The sequence below is a fragment of the Coloeus monedula genome, assembly GCF_965178545.1.
Source record: "Coloeus monedula genome assembly, chromosome: 11".
NCBI lineage: Eukaryota > Metazoa > Chordata > Aves > Passeriformes > Corvidae > Coloeus > Coloeus monedula.
In genome coordinates this window covers 903,266-927,597 of record NC_138791.1, presented here as the reverse complement: position 1 = coordinate 927,597, position 24,332 = coordinate 903,266, and the positions used below count along the sequence as shown (strand labels likewise).

The 24,332-nt window shown below is 45.8% G+C and overlaps 1 protein-coding gene across 1 annotated transcript in view; it reads right to left on the bottom strand.

Annotated features, from left to right (window-relative positions):
* Positions 1–9,159: 9,159 nt before the first annotated feature.
* WNT7A (Wnt family member 7A) overlaps positions 9,160–24,332 on the bottom strand; it is a gene marked incomplete at both ends in the record, with an annotated part of 31,493 nt that continues 16,320 nt past the window's right edge. The window contains one exon of the mRNA XM_082288631.1: positions 9,160–9,639. Coding sequence (XP_082144757.1) covers positions 9,160–9,639 — 480 coding nt within the window. The remainder of the gene's footprint in view (positions 9,640–24,332) is intronic.

The window sequence follows — 24,332 nt, the reverse complement described above, 5'->3', positions numbered from 1 at the left end:
GAACTGCACCAAGGCTCAAAGAACAGCACAGAGTCCCACATGCTCACTCCAGACAGATCTGAGAGCAACTGAAATCGGAGTTTAGGATAACACAAAATGTCTGCTGGTATTCCTGGGCAAAGCTGTATGATCCACCATATTCAAAAGCTTCAAGCAACCCATCAGACCCCTGTTACACCTGTTTCCCTGTTCCTTGCTGCTCTGAGTGCTTGTAGCAGCAGTGCCAGAGGTTATGCCACCTCTTTGCCTCCAAGGTGCCCTCTCTGGGCCATCGGGACAGGCTCTGAGCTGCTTGCAAGTGCCTCATGTGAGCAGAGAATCACTGAATGGCTTCAAAACCCTAAAGATCACCTCGTTCCACCCCCACCTCATGTGCACATGTGATGGTGTGTGTGCACCAGGTGTGTCCTCCTGCAGCCATCACTTTCTGAACACCATTCTCTACTGGAAGTTCTGAAGCTCTGATTACACTAAGAGCTACAACAAAGCAAGAAAACCCCGCTAAAAATGCCAAAAAACCCCTAAAGCACTCCTCACCTGTACTCCCTTGAAAATTATTGGAATATGAGTCAACGAATGCTACTGCAGCATTAACCCTGGTGTGTGTGACGTCCGTTTAATTCCCATGGACTGAAGATCACCAGCTCTAGGAAGGATCTCTGGGAGAAGCCAGCTCAGGACCAAGGAGGGGAACCAGACTGATGGTAGCTGCACAGGGTGGTGGTGAGCAGCAAAATGTAGCTGAATTCTTCATTAAACACTGTGGCTTTGCAATTATAACCTGAAACTGGGGCAGACAGAACCCAGGAAACCACGGTGGGGAGGGCACCCCAACACATGTTTGGAATGTGGCAAAAATGGCTGCTGGCAGTTTTTCACATAGTAATAAGTGGCTTAACAAATCTTGAGCTTGGTTATGTAACGAGATCATTAGATCAGCATTTGGGACCTATTTACTGTGACAGGAAAACAATACACCTATGATCTATTGTGGGCTGGGTTGAGACTTCCAACTTCAACAGTAAACATGGCTGATAAATTAAATTAACATGATAGCCCTGATATAGTACTGATGGTTTGTGTACTACAGCTCCAACCAGGTGTTGAATTTCATTCTCAAAGAATTAACCTAAACTTCAGCCCCCTCAGGTCTTCAGTCTCTTCATAAAGCCTATAAATACCACAGACAAGGCTTATGTCATTAGCCTCTTAATGTTATAAACATTTAATGAAGTTAAATTTGAAGCACAACACATTGTAAAATCAATCTGATCTTGTTGGGAAGACAAAGGGAAGAAAATTGTTGGAGTCATTTGGAAAACAAATTAAGAATTACATTCACTTAACTTTGAAGTGGATGAAAAATTATGGCCAAGACAGATAGAGCCATTGTATTTCAAAGGCAAAGGGAGCAGGGAAGCCTCTCTCAGTGGAGGATGCTGCCTGACAGAGATCACCAGCACCCTCAGTGGCAGGCAGCCCCCCATCCATCACCTGGGCACAACAGGCAGTGCCTTCCTAGCAAGTGGAGGAATTTCACTCCAAATATTGCAGCTCGGATGCCTGTCCCTCAGAGCAGCCACTTCAGCAGCCGGAGCTTTCTGTGCTTCTGTGCACAGGTCTGCACTGCTCCCTCCCCGGGGATGCTCACCTTGCCAGGGATGCTCACCTTGCCAGGGATGCTCACCTGCTCCCGGCGTGGCTCCTGCCCCCAGCACGGCCCTCGAACACGGGGCTGCCTTGTCTGGCTGCAGGACAAAGCCATTCCTCCTGCAAACGCTTCCCTGGAATTGGCTTCCCACGGAATAGGTTGGAGGGCGAGGTTCTCTCACCCTGTACTGAGGTGGGCACAGGGGCTTTGCTGGCAGCCTGCTCAGTGTCCTGGCATGGTTTACCAGCACCCAGCGTCTCCTGCAAGGGCTAAGTGGGCAGAAAAGAAATAAATAAAAATAAATTAACCTCTATTAGGGGAGGTTTGCTGTGTAAAAATCTGAGACAGTGAAGAGGAAAAAGTGAAGGGCAACGGACGTGTTAAAATGCTGCAGACAACAACCTGCTCGGAGGAAAGTGTATTTGTTCTTTCTTTTTAAAACTCATCATTTATTTTCTCTATTCTTCAGACCTAATGTCTCACTAATGAATTCCAGGGGGATTTTTGAATCATGGTGATATCATGGGTTAAACCCCTTCTCTACTTTTTGAATGTAAATTCTTTTTGACATTCTTAGTTATTGCAGAGCATTGACTTCTTTCCTACAACAAAACCAAACGCTCTTTGGTTTTGCATAGTTAACATTTTGCTAATGGGTAGCCAAGATTCTCTCAGCAGCTCAACAACATTTTCTAAAGCACACTGGCGTTGTTGTAGCAACTGGTGGCTGATCTGTGAATAAAGCAGATGTCATTGTGGCAGGATAAAGGGAGAATAATCTATCACCCGGCCACTGCCACTCCTGCCCAAACAAGTCATCAAAATGACAACTTTGGTGTGTAGCCATTAATTCAGGTCTATGTGTCCCCTTATCTCATCTCGTTATTATATCAACCAAGGGTATGTTACAAGCACCAAGAGTTTCCCAGCCCCTCTCTGTTGTCTTTCTGAGGAAGTGCAGCCTGGATGTGCCGAGGCACTGACAGTCTGCCAGCTTCCTTTTAGGCTCTGATTGATTTTGCTCTGTCGTCCAAGCTGCTCTGGCCTAAATAAACACAATATATATTCTGGGATGCTTTTTTTCTTTACTGTTTCATCTGAATTCAGCTCATGTGGCTCACGACTAAAGATGGGCAAGCGTCAAAATATTCTGACAGGGGCCCGAGCTGAGCACAAAAGGAGAGACAGGAGCAGATAAATTGCCTTTCTAACTTCTCAGAAAGGCTTTAATCCATTTATTATTTTTTTAGCTTCTGTTCTAATTCTCACAATTTGTACTTAGTTGGTGCAACTGGTTGACCCCAGTGAGTCACCTCTCATCCCCCTCTTTCGGTGGCAGCAAATGCCATGTGCTTTAACACTGTCCCATGAAACACTTTCCTTAACTTTTTTCTATGCTTCCAGGGCTGTGGCATCACAGCAATGTGCCCCTGCTTTGTGGAGACTTTGAGCTGAGTTTTAGCTTGCCAGAGGCTGTTTGTTCCCTGTGGAACTGCTGTCCACATCTCACTCAAAAAGCCTGCTCTGCTATCTCCTTTGCCTCCCAGCTTTGCTAATCACTTGACTTAAGGAGACAAAACATGAGACCAGGTTTCTTCCATTTCCCTGGTGCATGACTCATACTTAATGTGGAGGTTATATTAATTACTGTGTGCTCAGCATTTAATGAGCCTGGGAAGGAGTCTCCTCTCTTCAGCTACACAGAGCATGCAGGGAAATCACTGCATGCAGTGAATACATCTCCCAAACTCTCAAATCTGGATATGAATTTCATACAAGGAGGCGAATCAGTCGTTACTTGAGTTCCTTAAAACAGGATGGCAGAAGCTGAGAAATCTGGGCCGCAGTCCTGATTCTCTCACAGGCTGCCTTTGTGCCCACTGGCCAACCCTCTTGGGCTCTGTGTCTCCTGATTTCCTGTCTGTTTGTAGGGATAATAGTGGCTGGCTGAGACCAGGCTCAGCGCAGAACATTTGTACAACTTGACATCACAGCATTGGGGAAGGCCAAGAAGAATAATCCTGAGGTTTTTTAATATATATAGAAAATACTTTTTCTTTTTTTTTTTAAGTAAATGACATATATTCCAGTCCTGTGTGATGGCATTATGGTCTAACACTACTGCCTGCACCAGATCTTCTCTGTCTTTCTCCACTGACTTCTTTCTCAAGGTGATGAGTATTTAGCATTCTCTGTAGGATTTAAATAGCTTCAAAAATACGCTGTATGTGATGTCCATGGTGCATATTTCCATGGGCCCATGTGCAAAAGAAAAGTTGCTAAGTAAAAACTTTAGTGTGAGAAACAACTCACAAAACAGGTTTCTTGTTGATTCAAGGGAATAGATGCTTGGACTTGGCTTGATCCAAATGAAATTGCACTGTGGCTGTGTAGCAAGCGGGCAGGCTGAGCTTTGGCTGCGATCTGTCCATTCTGCCAAGCCCTTTCTGTTCCCCAGTGGACTCAGTGGTGTGCCTTCCGTGCACTGATTTGTTCAGGGGTTTTCCTTCTCATGCTTTTTCCTCTGTATTCCAAAGATTTCTGGGTTGCACCCTGTCTGTTACAGGCCCTCAGTTTCTTTATCTTTCAAATGTCTTTTTCTGTCTCCTAGCTAGAATTATGGAACATCCTAAATTGGAAGGGACCCTCAGGGATCATCCAATCCAACTCCTGTCCCTGCCCAGACACCCCAAATCCCGCCCTGGGCATCCCTGGCAGCGCTGTCCAAAGGCTCCTGCAGCTCTGGCAGCCTCGGGGCTGTGCCCATTCCCTGGGGAGCCTGGGCAGTGCCCAGCACCCTCTGGGGAAGAATCTTTTCTTGATATCCACCCTAACCCTGCCCTGGCCCAGCTCCAGCCGCTCCCCCGTGTCCTGTCCCTGTCCCAGGGAGCAGAGATCGGAGCTGCCCCTGTGCTGCCCCTCGGGAGGAGCTGCAGCCCCCGCTGAGCTCTGACCTCAGTCTCCGGTTCTCCAGCTGAGCAAACCAAGAGCCCTCAGCTACTCTTTGTACGGCCCCTCCAGACCCTTAAATATCTTCATTGCCCTCCTTTGGACACTCTCTAATAGCTGTAGACCTTTCTTATATTGTGCTGACCAAAACTTGAGACAATATTCAAGGTGAGGCAGCCCCAGTGCAGAGCAGAGCGGGACAATCCCCTCCCTGGCCCGACCGGCCATGCTGGGCCTGGTGCCCCCCAGGACAGGGATGTCCTCCCTGGCTGCCAGGGCACTGCTGGCTCATATCCAACTTTCCATCCACCAAGAGTCCCTGCAGTTCAGACTTGGAGACCTTCTTGCTCCATCAGCTTCTTTGGTTCCAAGCTGGGGACGAGGGGCAGCATTGGTTAATATGCACACTGGGACAGTCACAGTGGGTATTTCCTCCTGTCTGTTATAATGACAAATGTGAAAATATTGTCAGAAATACTTATGCAGCATCTTAATTTGAATTTGTGCACCCTGACTGCAGTCTGCCACGTTTCTCTGTTTAACAAATTGATTTTAAAGTGTGGTCAGTTAAAAACAGTTTTGCAATCCACAGGAGAGTTCATTAAGAGCCTTGTGCAATAAGGTATGCAGCCATTATTTGCCTTTTCTAAGTTACTGTGTCCCCTTACAATAACTTTACCAAATGAGCCACTTAAGAGTACATTTTAAGGATGTTTTCAGTTTAATTATCACTGTTGAAAGACATATCTCCATTAGCTTTGTGCATACATGGCAAAGAAAACTTAATCACTGACTGATCCATGTTTTATGTAAGTGCTTCTAGTATCAAGTGCGTGAATTCAGGTTAGCTGTCCTTTTAGAAAGGCCAACAGGTGAAGTCCTTAAAACTTACTTAGGAATCCTGAGGCAGAACAGCTTCATTTCCACAAACTGGGGTTCCACTATGGGATGAGGAAGGGAGACTCCATAATTAGCAGCTTCCCAACTTGCAGCCAGGCTTTTTCCCTTCTGCCTCCCACTCCTGCCCCTGCTCCTGGGCTGTGTTTCCTTTCCAGCCCCATCCAGGTTCTCCCCGTGCCCAGCAGCGCCGCGCTCCTCTGGCAGCACACATGAAAAGATGTATTTTCCTTGGAGGGCTGCATTGTCCTGCACTTGTGTGCATTTCAGTGCCGTTGTGTGGCTCTTCCCCACGTGAAAACAGAGCTCTTCTATCTCCGAGCACAAAGCCCAAACTGTTGTCAGGGGGAGGAATAGCTACAAACCAGTAAATCTTCTCCCTTCTCCTGGTTATTCTCCGTGCCATTCAAGCCCACTTAGCGAATGACCAATTAACTCCAGGCTCATGGCACATTCTGATGGGCCAGACTTCTCCTAGCTGGGATGACACAGCTGAATTTCCGAATACTTTCTGGTTGAATGCAGCATTTGGTTTCCCTTGCTCTTTAATTCATAGTTCCCCAACTGTTATTTCAGTTATTAAACAAACCGACATTTTGTTCCTTTTTTTCTCTCCATTTTCTCACCAGCAATATTGTAAAATATAGGGAAAATGTGTACCAAATTGAACTCCTTGTGCATCCAGTTTTTTATTATTGTGAGTAAAACTGTTTAAAGATATTTGTCCTTCAATAATTATTCTGCTAGCTGTACATGGCACATCACTGCATATGGAAATTTACAGGAAGCAGGAGTTTTACACATTAATTTTCTATGGTAAAAACATGCTGCAAAAGTAATAATTTGTAAAGTAACTCTAATCAGTGAGGAGAACACAGTTTTAACTATGATACGGTATTCACTAAATCAAAACCCAATACAAACTGGGGGGGGGAGATTCCAAGAGTAAAAGTCAGATCTGAATTATTAGACCGTAATACAGAGTTGTAATGAACATCCCTACTGTATGTGGCTGCATTTTATATCTTGTCATGTGGAATTTAGAAGGACTAAAAGCAGTGACTCAATGACCAATAAAAATTTGCTTTTATACTGACAAGTCATAAGTTTGAAAGTAAATTGCGTTAATAACTTTATTTTGATACCCCATTCTGGTGTCTGAACTGAAGAAAAATTCTATTTTGCGTTAAGTGGCAGGTCTGCAAAGAAACTGCATTAACCCTGACTATCCATTGCTAGGATTAGGTACTGCATGGGCTTGTGTTCTGAAGTAAATGTATATACAAGAAGTGAGTTAAAACCCGAGTCCTAACAAGTGGGTTGTCAAACTTTGCCGCATCTTTTGTGATGCTTCTGTTCCCCTTCTCAGAAATTCTCTGTTTTCGCAGTGCTAGGTGGGAGTTTTGCCTGAGAAGGATCAGTGCACACAGGGCAGACCTGTCCCACCTGCTCCTGGTGGCACTTGCTGCTAGGCAGGGAGTCAATGACACGTTCCCATCGCTGAAGCCTCGTTAACTGGGGACATCCTGCAGTCTGGAAGGAGGAGAGAATCTGATCTGTCCCAGACAATGTGCAATATCTTCTGTAATGCTGGGCCATGTTTCTTACCCAGTGAAAAAGAGTGTTAAAATTAGAGATATTATTTTATCAATCACAAATTAGTTAAGCAGGAGGAACAGAATTATTCTAAATGCAGAGAAATATTTACCACTCGAATGTCTGAGGAAATCAGTAGTGATGAAAAGGAAACACCATAAAGGGAATGCAAAACAGCTTAGTTGGGCTCTGAAAAATAAGTGAGCAGTCTTTAAATTTGCCTCTTTAAACTTGTCCGAATGTTTTTCTGGAGTTTTTGGGCTCTGGCCTTTTTGGGGGGAAAGAATAATGTAAATGCCAAAAGGAGCTGGACAAAAAGTAAGCTTTGTATCCTATCTATGAGAATCAGACGATGTGTGTCATGCAAGTTATTACAGTCACAGTCTACAGTCTTCCCCTGATGGAAATCAGATTTGACAGCAGCACAATGCAGAGGTTTAACTGACAGCACACACAGCACATTTGCGAGTCATAACGCCACAGTTTAATGACTGACGCATGTGGGAAGCTAATTCGGATTTTTTTTTTCTTGAATGGGATAAATGAGCATCCAGTTAATACCAATCATGAATTCTAGCCATGTGACAAAATTGATGCTACATACCCTGTTCTTGTTTTGCATATTCTGCAAACTGAGCTGCAGGAAAAGAGCCAGTTTGTACACACATCCGGAGAGAAGGTTCATTCTGCTTTCTGACACATCCACCAATTGCAGCTGAATGCATCCAGCTTGCTGCTGTTGTGTTCACAAACTAATTACCCTTTCTCTGTTAAATAGCCTAAGAATTACAAATTGTATGCCTGTTTTGAGAAAAAGTACAGGTTGAACAAGCAGACGTAGTATAAATAAAATATTTATATAAAAATAGTCTCTTACAAAATATACTCTCTTATCCTATGGTTGATTTTTCCAAAAGATGGAATTTTGTCTGGATTTTCTTATTTTTAGACATATTCCAAACCGGATTTTATTAATGCTTCTTTCTTTAATCGAAGAAAAAAAAAAAACCAACACAAAAACTGGTAAAGATTTGTAACCCCTACCACTCCACTTTTGTTCCAGACAACTAGCAGCAAACAGGAGGAAACAAACAAACAAAAACCCCAAAATACAGTGTGTTTGTGTATGTACATATATATAAAGATGCCAGCTTTTGTCCTCAAATATCCAGTACTGTAGAACACATCCTGCAAGTCCAACTAATAGAAATATCCTAGTCAAGAACAATATATACAGCTCCAGTTTTTCCTTGCTGATCCTACAAAATTATTCCACAAAGAAAGCCAGCTATCTACTTTAATTGCAGAATAGTTCCAAAAAGGTTGGTAAAGTTCTTTTTTTTTTAATTAAATAAATTAATATTAGTTTTATCTGAATAAATTGTTAAATATTGCTATTATTATGCCCAAGTGTCCCAAATCCCTGTGCTAAAATCTGCAGCTCACACACACACACGAGAAAGGCAGATAAAGCAGTGTCTACAGAACCCTTCCACAGTTCATCTTGCTGCAGCAAGTGCTGAGAAGTGGAAAGATGGGCAAGACCAGTAGAAGCTTTTCACCAGTGTAGAAGCCTAAATCTGTGCCATCCACACACTCCCTCGGGCAATTCACAGGGAGGCTCTGGCCATCCCATCCTGTGCAAAGCCCTTTTTCAGGGACTTCTCCCCGACCCCTCCCTGCTCCTTGCACACAGAAGTGTTTGACCATCTCTTTCCCAAACCGAGAGTCAGTTGCCACACCCAGAGGTTTCTCCCTGGCTGGTGTCTCTCCGCAAGGCAGTCAACGCTTCTTCCTTTCGAGGTGCAGGCTCACCGAGATGATCCTTTTCTCTCTCTTTTGTGTGTCTGGTGGCCCCGGGTGGGGTTTGTTTGTTTTTGTTTCTTGGCTGACTTTATAAGAGTCTGAAATGTGTATCCACATAAGCAACGAAACGTGAGAAGAGAAGAGAGGGCTCCATTCATCAGCATTTCTTCGGGGAGAGCAGCTCTTCCCCACAGTTCCGTTCAGGTACACTGAGTGCATGTGCAAATGTATCCCAGGCTGGGAGGAGCCCGGGCAGGGGCTCACTTACAGGTGTACACCTCTGTCCTCTCGCTGCACGTGTTGCATTTCACGTAGCAGCACCAGTGGAACTTGCAGTTGCACTGCCACACCCGCGAGTACTGGTGGGTGTTGTAGCCGCGGCCGCAGCACATCAGGTCGCAGCCATTGGACTGCTGAGCCGTCTTGTTGCACATCCTGCCCTGCGTGCCCACGCTGCCCGTGACCGGGTCCTCCTCGCAGTAGTTGGGGGATTTCTCTATGTACACCAAGTCTGTATCCATGGGTTTGCGATAGGAAAGGGGCTTCTTGATTTTGAGGAAGGTGGGGCGCTTGTTGCGGCTGGCCCTGACAGGCTCCACCTGCACGGCCTCGTTGTACTTGTCCTTGAGGATGTAGCCCAGCTCCCGGAACTTGGGCAGGGTTGTCCAGCAGGTTTTAGTGGTGCAGGATCCCGAGACCCCGTGGCACTTGCACTCTAACTTCATGTTCTCTTCCAGGATCTGTGGTGGGAAGAACAAAGAAGGATGCGTTAATACCAGAGAGACTCTCCCCAGAACACCGGGGCTGTCTGATGGACACCGGGTGACACTCAGGGACAGGTGGGTTCTGCAGTGGGAGCTGCCACCAGACACAGGTCACGCTGTTGTCCCAGGTGGCAAATGCTCATCAGTGTGAACCAGTTCTGCCCGTGAAGCTGATTCCCCTTCTGCACTGCGAGTTCAGCAGGGAAGATAACTCTGCCTAACCTCCCAGCCAAGGGACCAAAGCTAAAATGGGACCCTCCTCAGCCACAGCTTTGCTCCAACATGATTGCCCAGTGCTTCATATTTGTCTGGTCTTGCAATGTTGGGCACAGGGCAGTGAAATTAGGAACTGGCAGAAAATCACACCTTTACATGAGATGCCCCTCGCAGAATGCTTGCAGAGGTCAACAACAGGGGCCACAACTTTACTTTTGTAAACAAAGGTTCAAAAACGAACTGCGCCTCAGTCCTTGCACATGAAAATGACATAAGGTGGAGCAGGAGAGGAACAAACAGATAAGCTCTATCAGTGCCCATCCCCCTGTGGGTTTCACATTAATCAGCAGTGTAGAACAGATGATTATTTAGTCATACAGCCATCAGCAGTTCTAAATGTTACAACTTAATGCTCCAGTTTGGAAATCTAAGCATTACTTTTGATACACCACAGTCAAGCACACTTCTGGAAGGTCTGAAGTAATTTGCCTCCTGTCACACGGAGCACACAAACACCACAGCCACTTTGCAAGAAAACTTGCAGGGGTCTGTCTTAGAGCATAAAGGGTGAAGGTAGAGATGAGGAATCGGTTTCACATTTTGTCATCAATTCTTGTTAAAAAATTTCTACTGCTTTCATACTATAAAGCATCTCAAACACCTCAACATCACGGCTCTGTCCAGCCTGTCTTGTGTCCTCTCCCTTGCAGGGGTCTCTCATGCCTGAGTTGTCACTACTTTCCTTTCGAAGACAGTAAGCTTCATCTTCCCTTCCTTCAAATCCCTTGAAACTCTGTCCCTGTATCTTCCCCTGCTGTTTATCAGCCCAGTCTTTGCCAAATAAAACTGGAGACCAGCTTAGTTCCTGCTCTGTGTCCTGAGCCCCACAGCTGACCCCATGCAGCAGCGACATTGGGATCACGCAAGCAAACACACCTAATTCCAGCAATTAATTTACCACTGGCCTGTACTTGAAAGAGGCCATAATAATTTTGATGATGAAATTCTGCCTAACCTGGCAGAGAACAGCACTGGAAAGCCCAGCCAGAGGGATTATCAGGGTTCAGGGAGTGGCCACATAATTTTTCCCCTGAGAAAACCCAGCTGATCCATGCAGCTCCAAACCTGGGCAGCCGGGAAGGCTGGAGGGAGGTCAGTGATATGGAAGTTGGAAATAACCCTTTGTTACAGCCTCTCCCTTCAGTTCTGGGTGTTTGGAAACAGCAGACACTGCCACTGGCCATTTGCAGCAGAAAAATGCCTGCACTGAAGGAGCCAAGTCCAGCTGCAGGGCTGGACATGTGTGTGGGGACCTCGAGCCTAAAACCGCAGTGGGAGCTGGGGGTGGCAAGGAGAGAGCACTGATCTCTCAGAGAGGAAGGTGTCCCTGCCCATGGGATGGGCTTAGAACCAGATGAACTTTAAGATCTCTTCCTATGCAAATCATTCTGTGGTTCTATGAAATAGCTTTATTTTTATTTTAGTCTGTGAGCAGATTGTCAGCACGCGTGGTCTGAAGACAGGATCACAGCCCTAGAAAGCACAGGTCCAAGCCTTTGACACAGGTGAACTCAGCACATGCTAGGCCACGTTTTGTGCTACTGGATTTAAATCAGTTCCTCGTGCAAACTATCTAATGACTGCCCTAAAACTCAGATGTGAGAAACTTCCACATTCAGATCTACACCTTAACTTCTGCTCAAGCTTTGGCTTTATCTTGTTATCTTGAGTTTCTCTCTCAGCCACTGCATACTTCTTTTATTGCTCACTCATTCATAAGGCAGGACACTTCGAAGATAGATGAGGAGATGGAAAAGGAGTTATAGCACAGAAACCGGAAAAATAACATAAATTCCTTTAGCCTCATTTGTACCTTTTTAAAAGCTCTCTTTTTTTTAAATTGAAACTAGCCAGGGATACATTTCTCAGCCCTAATTCAATCACTGCCCTTGTAGAAAGGGCTGGCCTTACATCCTGGTACGATGTTCAAACTTGCAACAAAATATTTCCAGCTCGCCTGCAGTGGGGATCCGCCAAATTGGCTGCAACATTAACACAAAACACATCATGTGTCATCTATCCAGGCAGGGGCTTTTTCCCGAAGTGTAGTTAAGTAGCCTAAATTGCCTTTTGGTTTATTTCATTAGCATCCCATTTACAGCCAGCCCTCTCTGAGGGATGAGCGCTCCTGGGCGAGGAGCTGAGCCAGCGGGCTGGGCTGTGTCCAGTGTCCCGGGCTGGGCTCCTGCTCCGGCCACACCACGCCGAACACAGCCAGCCCTGCTCGGCAGGTCTCAGCTAAGCCTGGGCACGGGCACTCGGCACAGAAAGGTCTGGTTTTGCCTGAAGAGGAGTTTGAGCGATACCAGCCGAGCCCCAGTGCCGGGGGTCCTTCCCAGAGGTCCAAAAACACTTGGAGGGGGACGGGAAGGAGCAGAGGGATGAGAAAGTGCTACTTCATTGTTCTCTTTTCCATTTATTGTTTCTGTATTTTCCTAAGGTTTGCTGGCTACCTCTCCCTTTCCTTCTGCACTTGTCAGAGGTGCCAGGGGTTCCAGTCCTCCCTGCTGGAATCCCTCTGGCACATCTGCCTCATCTAGGTCCCTGCACTCCGCCGCTGAGCTTTCCCCTCCAGGTCTGCCCCCTCTGACCCAGCCTCTCCACCTGTGCCTCACAACCCCTTCTGTTGCTTCTGCTCTTGCACACAAATCCATCCTCCTCGCTGGGCTCTCAGGGCCGTCTTCTGCAAAGGCAGCAAGCGACGAATTGACTCCAGAGCCTGTAGAAAATGGGCTACGTGGAACTGGAGCCGTCTGTCCTCAGCAAAAGCAAGCCCTGCCAGGGTGATTTGATAGCTTTAGTGTGCTCTGATAGCAGGTGCTTGGACTATTTGTTTCACACTGAAATACGTGCATGGTGGTATTTTAACACTATCGTATTGTTCCAGTACCCTCTGATGAATCAGTGCCTGTCATATGGGATTCTCTGGGTAGGGACAGCAGGCCACAGTCTTTTCCTTGGTTTCCATGAGCCAAAAGCAGCACCCTCCCCTTTAAAACTTGGTCTGTGATAAAACCAGAAACCCTTCTTCACCTTTTATATCAGGATTTGTTTCTTTGAGGGGATTATCCAGCAGCTCATACTTTTTACACTAGATTAAAACTTTAGGTACATTACAGACTGACTTTTCCTAAAATGTAAGAGCCTGGAGGGCACAAAATTTAAATCCCAGATCCCCTGTTTCTTACCAAATGACTATATCCAGCTCCATAAGCCATGGGAAGTAAATCTGTATGCACCAGTGAATGCTCTGAACTGGATTAAACGCAGACAAAGAGCTGGAGTTCTTTTAGCTTTGTCCACTTTTTCTTTGAGCTCCTACAGCAAACTGTCAGTACTTGTTTCTCCCTCTCTCTCCCTTTGCCATTTGCCTCTGGGAAATAGTTTGTGTGGGGAGAGCTCGGGCTGGCTCTCCCTGCTGATGTTATCTGCAGATGCAGCACCTTTGGGCACTGCCATTAGGAGCACAACAAGTTTTCTCTCCCCCTTTAGTTCTGCAGGGAATGTGTAGGGTTGGCCATGTGAGGGTGGCAGCTGCAGCCTGGGAGCTGCAGGGGCTGGCTCCAGCTCCGTGGTCCTGCTGTGGTCCTGGAGCTGCCTCAGCCAGGGGTCCTGGGGGGTCCCACCCTGCTGTGGGGGCACATGGAGAGCTGGTTCTGTGCCTGGCGTGCTCAGAAACACTGCTCACACCCAGGCAGGCTTTTCTCAGCTCAGAGTCTGCCCCTGAGTTGCTCAGTGCTATGTCCTGGGTTCCCAGCACCCAAACCAGCTGAGTTCCCAAAGGACCCCACATTTCCATGCCCGTGGGGTCAGGGACTGCCCAGCCCTGGCTCAGCCACCAGAGCTCTGCAGCCCTCGATGCCAAAGCTGTGCTGAAAGGACCTACACTGAAATCTGGAAATCATCCCACCCCCAACAGGATTCCCACGGAAATGGGATCAACGCAGGGCCAGCACCACAGGGCCTGGGGCCAGGGACCCTCCACTGCTGCAGCCAAAATAACCCCGGCCCCAGCCTGCATGTGCAGCCCAGGTAATTAGTGAGACACAGACTCTGACTCCTGTCCCAGCAGGGCCATGATCTTGCCTAATTTTGCCTGACATCAGATCACCTGGGTCAGGAAATGCCTGTCTCCTGCAAATGTCTGCACACACACCTTCACTAAAGGTCAAGGAGAGCACAACTATTGGCAAAACGAATGAGATTTTCACCACAGAAGAACAAGGCAGGGCTTGGAGAGGGGCCACAACGTTCCTCTGGGCTGGGGAGGGCCACGGACAGGTGGCCCTTTCAGCTGGTGGAAGGTGAGGATTTGTGATTTTTATTATTACAGAGGAAATGGCAGCTCCTTAAATAAGACAAAGCTCTTCAAACTTCGGGAATAATGTTGAGATGCATTTGTCTTTCTATTGAAAAGGATTCATTGAATGAAAATAATGTTTTAAGCTACTAGAATAAAGCCATGTCTTATTTAGTCTTTCCACAAAATAACTTGAGAACCAAGTCATGTGTAAAGCAACTGGCAGAGAGGTGTAGAGTGAGACCAGAAATATGTCTCTTAAAGTTACTAGGAAATGTCTCTGCCACCTGTTTTATCCAAGTTTGAGATCAATCTCAAAAGGATGCTACTGCTTAGGTAACTTGCAGGACTGTTCCAGCACCAAAGCTCTGAAGTGTGAGGGAAGTACAAGCAATACTTGGTGCTTTTTGATTGGAAAAAAAGAACAGGAGACAGCACAAAAAAGGAAACCCTACTGTCAGAGACAAATCCTATGGAATCTTTAAGAAATGTGAGAAACTGCATAAAAACCACCCAAATGCAAGTTTAAAATTAGCAGAGGCGTACTTAAGCAGAAAGGATGGAAAATATTCCCATCAGTGGATGGCCACCATCTATACACACAGAGCTGCTGTCGAGTGTGCTCTGTAGAGCACATTTTGCACTGATACCCTCTGGCAAACTGACTGGGATGAGCTTGGAAAGGATTGTGTCCCACACTGAGTGACTCATCCAGACAGGCTTTGATACCTCACTTGAACATCTCATGAAGATCTTATTAAGCACAGCCAAAAGAATTTTTTTCCTCATGTTTTTGATAAGCAAATCTGTTCAAAAGAATATCTGAAGTCAGTATCAAACAACTTTGCTCCTGAGCACCATGAGCTGTGACTGCCCCAGAAATCCTGCTACCCCAGGCAGGCTGAACCATTTTTCTTGTTACAGGAATTTTTGTGTTTTAAATAAAAAACGAGTGGGGAATCACCACAGCACGTGACCTACATCAATCAAACCACTTTTGCACTTTCCTTGGAAAAAGGAAAGGTGTCTCAGGAAAATCAGGCAACATGCTGCTCTGAGGACTGATTATGAAGAGAGCCAGGAGCATTCTGATAAATGTCACCCTGCTGCAAACACCACAGCTGGGTGGGATTTCCCGGCACCAGCATCTACCTTCATGAAGGGATATCCCATTTTAAAGAGCAGAAAAACTTCTTCCAGATTTGAAGGCATGATACCCTCAAAAATGAAGACTTCAGAAATTTTATACTCTCATAAGTTCAACCTTTTGTGTCCTATTTGTGACCTTTCTCCATGCCACCCAAAGCAGGAGGTTCCTTTCATTTCTTATATGCCCTTACATAGAGTTTCATATTTATTTTTGTACTTTCTGCCTGGAACATTAGCTGCCCTTTACTCCACCATAATGAAAAATTGATCATATGCAGCAATTATTTTGGAAATGCAGCTTCTGTTTCCACAGTATGTCAAACAAGTAAAGAACAAGTGTTAGTTCGACTTTCTGCATGCTCCCAGTGCTCACGCCCTGCTGCCAGCACGTGCAAACAGAGTGAGATGTTCTCCTCTTTTCCTGGGCAAGTTGTGTTGTTTAAATCACAGAGCTGGTGCCCTTCAGTCACTAACAGTGAGCAGAATAGCAAATGAGCAAGAGCAAGGCCAGTAAAAGCAGAGAGGAATGTAGCAAAAAATATTTTCTCCTGCATATTTTTCTTATACTTCTGATAACCTCTGTGACTTGCTGTACACTAAATCAATTTATCAACACTTCGGGGTCCAGAAAATAAATTTCACAGAATGCTTTTATAGCTGTTATTTTTGAAGAACAGCTGAACTTGGGACAAAAAGGACATAACTGGTTTCAAAAGGTGAGATTTAATGAGATGGATTCTCACACGACCTAATTAATGCTCTCCTCAAACCATAGTCCTGGCCCTTGCCTTTTTTCATCTGTAGGAACTGCTCTGTGAAATGAAACAAGGTGTCGTAATACCTCAGAGCTACAGAAACATTTAGGGGGGAAAAGCCCTCCCAGACCATTGAGTCCAAGCTGGGCCCCATCCCCACCTTGTCACCAGCCCAGAGCACTGAGTGCCACCTCCAGGGTGTCCTCGGACACCTCCAGGGACAGGGACCCCAAACCTCCCTGGGCAGCTCCTTCCAATGTTTAACAACCTCTTCCACAAAGAAATTATTCCTGACAATTCGAGTTCTTCCTCATCTTTCTGTCACTGAGGGTTCCTCCCAGGAGAACACGTTATCTGCCACCGTAGCTGCTCCTGGGATAATCTACCCAAACACTCTTGGTTTCCCAAAAGTAACTGTGCAAGTGGATTCCATGCATGTGGCTCGGGCTCTGAGCTTGCCCAGTGCTCAGCAATTCTCTCTGAGTGCTCTGCTACTCTAATCAAGCTTTATGAAAGTCAAATGAGGCTCTGAAGTTTTTATTTATCTCCATCAGGATCCTGCCTGCAGAGACAGTGGGCATGATGTGGCTGCCCCTGATGTTGACAGCTCACCATCTGTAGGTGTTTGAGAGGAGTGACACCCCTGAAATCCCCTCTGCCCTGTGGGGTCAGGCCCTCCTGCCCAGGTCTCCCCAGGTGTTCTCTCCTCTCCTCCCTCACCCTCTCCCCACCGTATCTGGTAACAGCTGCAGGACCCTGGTACCCCTCGCCTTCTCACCTCTCTCCTGAACACATTCCCGTTCTCCCCAGACAGAAGGGACCTGCCCTCTCATCTCTCTTTGGTCATCAAAACTCAAATCAAAGCCATGAACTCCCGAGCTGCAGCCGCAGCTTCCACAGTTTCCCGTGGCTGTGACAAAGCTTTCTGAGTCATGTCCAGTGCAAAACCACCTCACCCACCCCCTGAAAGGAAGTCCTGCTAGTGAAGCTTTTCTCAACTACAAACATCCAAACTGAGGCTTAGGTAAGTTTTACACCAGGAAAGAGACTGAGAGCAGCATTTCCCCACTCTCTGCTGGAAGAGGCTGGGAAATGGGGGGTCCTGGTGGGGCACTTTGAGCTTCCTCAGCTGCTGGTGGCAAAGGCTCACTGCTTGAAAGGTGGCTTGGCAGCTTATTGAGGGGTCACTGCTGTGATGGCTTCTGGGCACAGCTGCCTACAGCACCACTTGCCTTTTGGCTCCGTGGGGTTTTCTATTTAAAAGCAAGGCAAATATTTTAACAGGGAAAAATGGAAATAATTTGAAAACATAACTGTCAATGGGTTTGATAAACTACTTGTTTTTGAAAAATAACTCTTGTGAGACACATTATCACCTAGATTAGACTGGATCAATGCAGTGCCAAGTAAGTGTCATCATGTAGGAAGTTTAAAGGTCTGTCATAAAAAGGAACTTGGAAAAAATAGTTCTGAAAAAATCTGGTTTCTTTTAATGTGCTTTCACTTGTTACTATTAGAATATAGCTGAATTGTCTGAAAGACATTCAACATGTGATTTTATATTCTATATTTAAATGAAAATGTGATTTCCTAGCCCGTTACTGAAATGGGATTGTGAGATTAAGGGAAAATTTGTCTAGGATTGTTATTTGCTGCTGTCCAAGCAAAACTGACACTGCAGACATGATGGATTTTAGCTTGTGAAATACTGAACAGTCATGTTGTCTGGCCTACCTGGGCACTTTGTAGGATGAAGCTGCAATGGGCTGGGAATGGGGGAGGTGGTACAGAATTACAGATAGAGTTGTTGGTTATATTATCTAGCTTACCTCCCTATCACTGCATAAGTTTTCCACAGTACATTTCTTGCTTTCCAAAAAGATACTGGATAGAATGTTCATGCCAGAAGTGAATAAAAGATGATGATTGAGGAGTTTTGGAAATGAAGAAACAGCCTGGTGTTCACTGACACTAAGACAGTTCAGAAAGAAAATGAGACAGCAATTTTTCTGCCTTTTGACACACTACCCACGTAACATTTCTTCTTAGGCCATAGCTACCTTCCTTACATTCTGGTCACCAATTAAAAATCACTCCAAGGTGCTGATACTTCCAATCAGGACTCTCTAACATAGTGATCTGTGTGGCATTTTGCTACATATTAAAAATGTCATGATTGTCCATTGTTAAAAACATCCTTTTCCTTAATCCCTGCTTCACCCTACAAGCTCATCCCTGCAGTCAAGGCATGGATCAGAACAGTGAAGTCAATGAAATCCAAACTGAACAATGTCTGCTGACCTTGACCTCTTCAAAGTCAACACAATCCTTCCAGCATCCTCTGTCCAGAGTGTCTGGTTTAAGTTCTGATCTTGGGAGAGTGATCTTCATCCGTTCTCTGGGCATCTGAATGAAGATGTCACTAGGAAGGTAATTGTGCTAACAGTTTGCATTTTAGCATGATGTTTCTGAAGAAACAGGAAACACTCCCAATAAGAGGAACTTGATTTGATTATGCTCCTCAGTTTGGGAACACAATGAGTTAAATCTTGGGGTTATTCAGACAAGGATGTCACTGCTGCCCCTCACTTTGGAATTTGTCATGGAGCCTGAGTCATTCTTCACACAAAAAAGATGCAGGGAAAACAAGAAATGACGCAACTGGAATTTGTCCTCGTCACAGCGGATGCACACGGAGAGGAATGACCCAGGCCTGACTCACTCCCACTGAGCTTCACCTTCCGTGGGACTCTCCCCACTGGAGGGGAAGCTCTCCTGTGAGGTGGTGCTGGCAGTGAGGAACTGTGTATAAAGAGCTGGGAGCCACCAGGTAGAGCATTTTGACAAATGCTTCAGCTGTCGAGAGAAAAGTTTCCAAAGAGTGATGGAAACCAAGAGAGCAGCCTCGCTGGTTCCAGACAACTAATCAGGAAACACCTCTCGTGCTAAACTAATAAAGCCAGGTACTGGCAGGAGCATGAGCTGCAGAATATTATCACTTCATATTGCTTCCAAACATTTCCAACCAATAGCCACACACAGTTAATTATAGTTCATTTAGTTGCATACCGAACTGTGAGAGTTAACCCTTAGGTACCCAGCAGATAATACTGCACAGGACATTATTCATCATGCTGAAAAATATCTATAGATTTTAGTTCTCCAAGACAGTAGTTTTAGTTGAAAAGGGATGTTTTTCAATTCTATCGACCTTTTTAGGTAATGTCAAAGTAATTCTACGTCAATTTTCCAGTACTGCCTTTATAAAAACACAATGTCTCTTAGCTCAGCTTCTTGATTGACTCCATTGGTCTAGAAAGAAGCAGGAGGTATGCTCATATTTGGTACAGAGAGACACTTAAACTTCAGTCCTGACACTGGTCCCAGCTCAGTAAATGACACTGGGGATGCACCCATGGCCTGCTTTGCCCACCTGCCATTTACTGAGCTGGGAAGAGCACCTGAGCTACCTCACACCCACTCCCATTCCCTTCCCACTCCCAGCCCCTCTGTTTCCCAGGGATGACATGACCTGGGCTGTGGCAGAGGCTCCAAGCCCATTGCCAAGGGTGGTTGTACCCTGGGTGGGATCTCACCAGGCTGGCACATCAAGCAACAGCTGCTCAGGGAAGTGAGAGCCATTCTTGCCAGTTTAAGAGAAATTTCTCATTGCTCTCCAGTTAATCACTGTGCCACTATGTCAGTTTTGCAAGGCAGAAGCTGGATCACGATGACAGAGTGTGTATTGTGAACAGACTTCCACACATTTTGTGTTTACAATTCAAAATATTCACGTTACCATAAAGTAACATGATTTTGGTGTTAATTGCAATATTCTTGTGAGAATAGTTATTCCACGAAGATGACTTTCCAATTAAGTTTAATACAAAAGTGTTTTCCCCCTCCAGTTGCAGTGGGACAATAGATCCACGCTTCCATGTTTTCAAATAGCTCCCACTTATCAGAGATAAGATCCTACCAGCAGAGCCTCTCTCTGCAGCCCCACAGCTGCCAAGAGCAGCACACCCAGACCCAGGCCAAGAATTTTAACAAGGATCTTCTGGCCTGTTCTCAATGAAAATTTGCTTCTATGCAGAAGAAAGTGGAATTTCCTAAATTTATGTGTCATGCCCAGTGCAGTCTAAGCACAGGGTGCCCAGAGCAGCTGTGGCTGCCCCATCCCTGGAAGTGTCCAAGACCAGGCAGAACGGGGCTTGGAGCAACCTGGGATAGTGGAAGGTGTCCCTGCCCCTGGCAGGGTGGGACTGGGTGGGTTTTAAGGTCCTTTCCAACCCCAACCATCCTGTGATTCTGTGATTCTGTCATTTTAAGCAGTAGTTGAATAGTTTTTGTCTTACAAAGCAATCATGTGCTCACAGAGTTCGCTCTTGGCGTTTACTGTGTGGATGGATGTGGTTCCCCTGGGTCAGCTCACCCTCTCACCACACAGGGCTGTTGCTTTTCCTGAGCAGATCTCCCTGCTCACCACGTGTACACGAGCTCAGCAGCAGCAGCCAGCAATGCCGTTGACAGTTCCTCTTTATAAGCCATGCACAAGTGAGTCTTCATTTTGAGATGTAACAAAGGGTTAAACAATTGCTCCAGGTCTTCAGTTCAGAAGGGCATAGGATGCCAGTAACAGAGCTAAACACCAGTTTCACCAGTACATGAACCCATCAGGAAAAGAAACTACACGTCTGTGGTGCACCTTTAGTGTATTAATCTGATATCAATTTTATGAATCTGTCATTAAGGGGTACCTTAATATAAAGCAAAAGTCTGTTGGATCAAATTAAACAAATGTCTTAATGCTAAGGTACTCCTTAGCATAGCTGTTTAAATCTACAATTTTCTAGAAAATATTTTAGACTTTGACTACACCTTTCAGTCTAAATTTGCTCTAAGTATGACAAGGCAGACACCTCAGGCTGATTCCCTGTGAAAGCAAAGCCTAAGCACTCACTTGGTGTCTGGCTCCCTTCTGCCTTCTCATTTCCCACCGGAAATTTCGAAGCAACTTCAGCTAAATATGACAAAGTGTAGACATTTTGAAGAAACTTCTGTGAAGACTTAATCCAAGTTTTTGTGGACACATTCTCTTGACTGCTTATTGAACTTCTTTATTGACAGGCTATTGTGCCCTCTCAATAGTTACTCGTTCAACAGCTGCAGGATTTATACCCCCAGAGATAGCAGCATGTGCTGTGGCTCAGTTAACATCTCCTGTGGGAGCAGCTGTGTCAGAGGGTGCGTGGCTGCCCCCCAGTTGTGGGTGGCCCCGTATTTGGCACAAGCTCTGGAATGCTTTGGGCAAGGCTCATTCCCCCAGTGCACTCTCACAGGAACCTGGATGGAGCACCAGGGTGGATGCTGGCTCAGAGCTGGGTTAGAATCCACGCCATGACCTTCCTGCTGCTTGGCCCAGGGACACCCTTTAGGTGCAGCTCACTGTCAGAACCAGAAGGCTCAGGCTGATTTCAATAACCAGCACTAATTCAAGTTAATCCCAGCGTTTTCTGGCACTAACTGGGCATGAGAGCCAAGCATCCTCCCTGCAGTTCCCTGAAACCTTTCTATCCTTTCATAGCTCAGTTCTGCATCCTGCAGTACCAACAGACTTTGTCTGCATCCTTGGACTAAAAGGTTGTTCTTCGTTCATTGATTTTTTTAATTGTTTACTTCAAAATACCTGGAAACTCTTTCCATTAAAGCAAAAGTCTGTTCCATTTGTACAGCATGTGCCAGCAATTATTGCTCTTGGTGAGCATTCAGGGCTTCATGATTTCAGAGTTCTCTGCCACCATGTGTTAATGACGAGGTTTGGACCAAGCCTTGGTTTACCTTTCAGTTTTACCAAAACCTGTGTTGAGTTACAGGCTGAGCTCAGGTAACTGAGTTCATGCTCCTGACTCATCATTGCAAGGCCCTTGGAAACGTTCCTGGAGATACTTTCAGCTCAGGCTCGAGAGGTCTGGGCTGTAACTGCAGAGGATTCCAGTTTCTGCCCCTGCTGACACAGCATGGAACACAGACCCAGCCCCACATCCAAGACTTGGGTTTAATTTGTCAGAGGTGTAATGAATGAGGCTGCATGGTGTGAGACCTCCACCAGAATTTGGTGCACACTTCATGCATCAACACGGCCTCTTTCTGCATTAAAAGTGCTCTCAGTGAACTGGCCTAGCCATTAGTTTCCTGCTGACTTGCCCAATACCAGTCTTCTTTGAGTTTTGCTGAAGTGTGGGTATGGAAGATCCCAATAATAGGCAAGGAAATCAGTCTTGGGTTTGGAAACCTAAATTTGTAGTGTGACAAATGTCATCTGGAAGAAGCAGAACAGTGCTCAACAGCTGTTTCTGAAAATTTTTCAACAACTTAGGCCAAAATTTAGGTATGAAGCTCAAAAATCTTGGATTCTTATTAAATTTCTCAACAAAACATCAAAGAGCACAGGTTAATAAAAACAATACAAAGTGAGACAGCCAAGCTCATAGGTCACAGTAAAGGTTAACAGGTGCTGCTTTCTTTCTTGCAACTTTTCATAAAGTCACAGAATGGTTGGAAGGGACCTTAAAGCTCATCTTGTTCCAACCCCTCAGGTTTTTTGTTCCATGACTGGGATAAGTTTTCCAACACCCAAACACAGCAGGAATCTGCTGGCGGGTGATTGTGCTCCATGAAAGCTGCATTTGCTTCAAATCAGTAAGGTTTCTTTTGTTCTCTAACAGGAGAGACACCAAAGCCCTACCAAGGCTCCAAAGGTGCTGAAAACCCTGGGAGAACTGACCAATCTGCACAGCTCTGATTTTTGTCTCGCTGATGCTCCCCTCTGAGCACTGAATGACAAGTGTGTACCCATGGGAAGTGCTGCTGACTGTCCGAGAGAAAGGCCAAATTAAATCAGGAATTGTCCGGAAACCTGTGACCCAGCCAGGGGCTTTGCTGAGCAAATTAATCATCAGAGCAAGCATCTGATTACTGCAGTTGTAAGAGGTGCACGATATTAAATTTGGAATTTGAGATCTTTGTTATTTATGAAGAGAGCCTGGCCCTCAGTCCCTGCTCTCCCTGTCAGCAGCATGACAGACTGTCAGCTCCAGTAATCACATACATGAAATGCATGTTTTGCTCAGAATGCCAGAATCCTCTAAAACTGCAACTGCAGGTAAGTGATAGCATTTATCATCCCCTAATCTCCAGCGTAAATCAGGAATTCAGTTTTCAACCACATGAGATATAGGAGGGAGTTGAAAGCCAAAATACAAGTAGGACCATGTATCACCATTTCTGATTAGCTGAAAGTGGAGGACAAGTGGAATGAAAATTCATTCTTGTGGATTACAGTTCTTGTGGAGTCCAATTCCCTCTCATAATTTAGACCAACATTAATGCTCCCTTTATCTTTACCCTGGGCCGTTGAGAAGATGCAGAACTTGTCTGTCAAGCTTGGACTTGCTTTAAGACTATTATCTAAAAAAGTAGGAAGGCCATAAATAGTGCTTTGATCCTTTCAAACACAAACAAAATGCTGTAAGGGTGCAAGGGATGTGTATTTCTTTTCACACCTCAGAAACTGCCCAGCAGAGCCTTGGGATGGAGTTGGATGGGATTTTTGGAAGCACTCAGCCGTGCCCTGTGGTCCCACCAGCCTCAGTGGGAGCTTTCCCATTCAGTGAACTGGATTTACTCCAAACTCAGTGCTTGGCCTTTCTGGGAATCCTGCTGCCCCCAGCCAGCGCGTGGTGATGAAGTTGCCAGGAAAGACTTTGTGGCATTTAAGGCTCCTTTTCTAATGGCACTGAAGTACAGCTGGGGTGCCAGGCCTTGGGGCTGGAGTGCCTGGAGAGAAGGCAGGGGCTCAGCACTGGCCTTGCCTTGGATAAAGGTAACTGGACCTGCAGTGGTGATTGCCCACTACGCAAGAAGAGGAGAACGTTCAGAAAAGTCTCATGGCAGCAATGTCCCCCCGAGGTCAGAGAAGCAGCAAGTAAAGAGTGACACAAGTGAGGGCTTTCCAGGACAGCTTGGGAGAGCCCCTGAGCTCCGTGCTTTGTGTGTCTCTTCAGCATTGCTGCAGTTTTTTACAGGGTGAAGCATTAAACACCTCAGTCTATTATGATCCCTGCATGATCCATTTCAGAAGCGCCTCCTGGGTGCTCACAGCTTTGCTTGCTGTTTGCAGCAGCTCT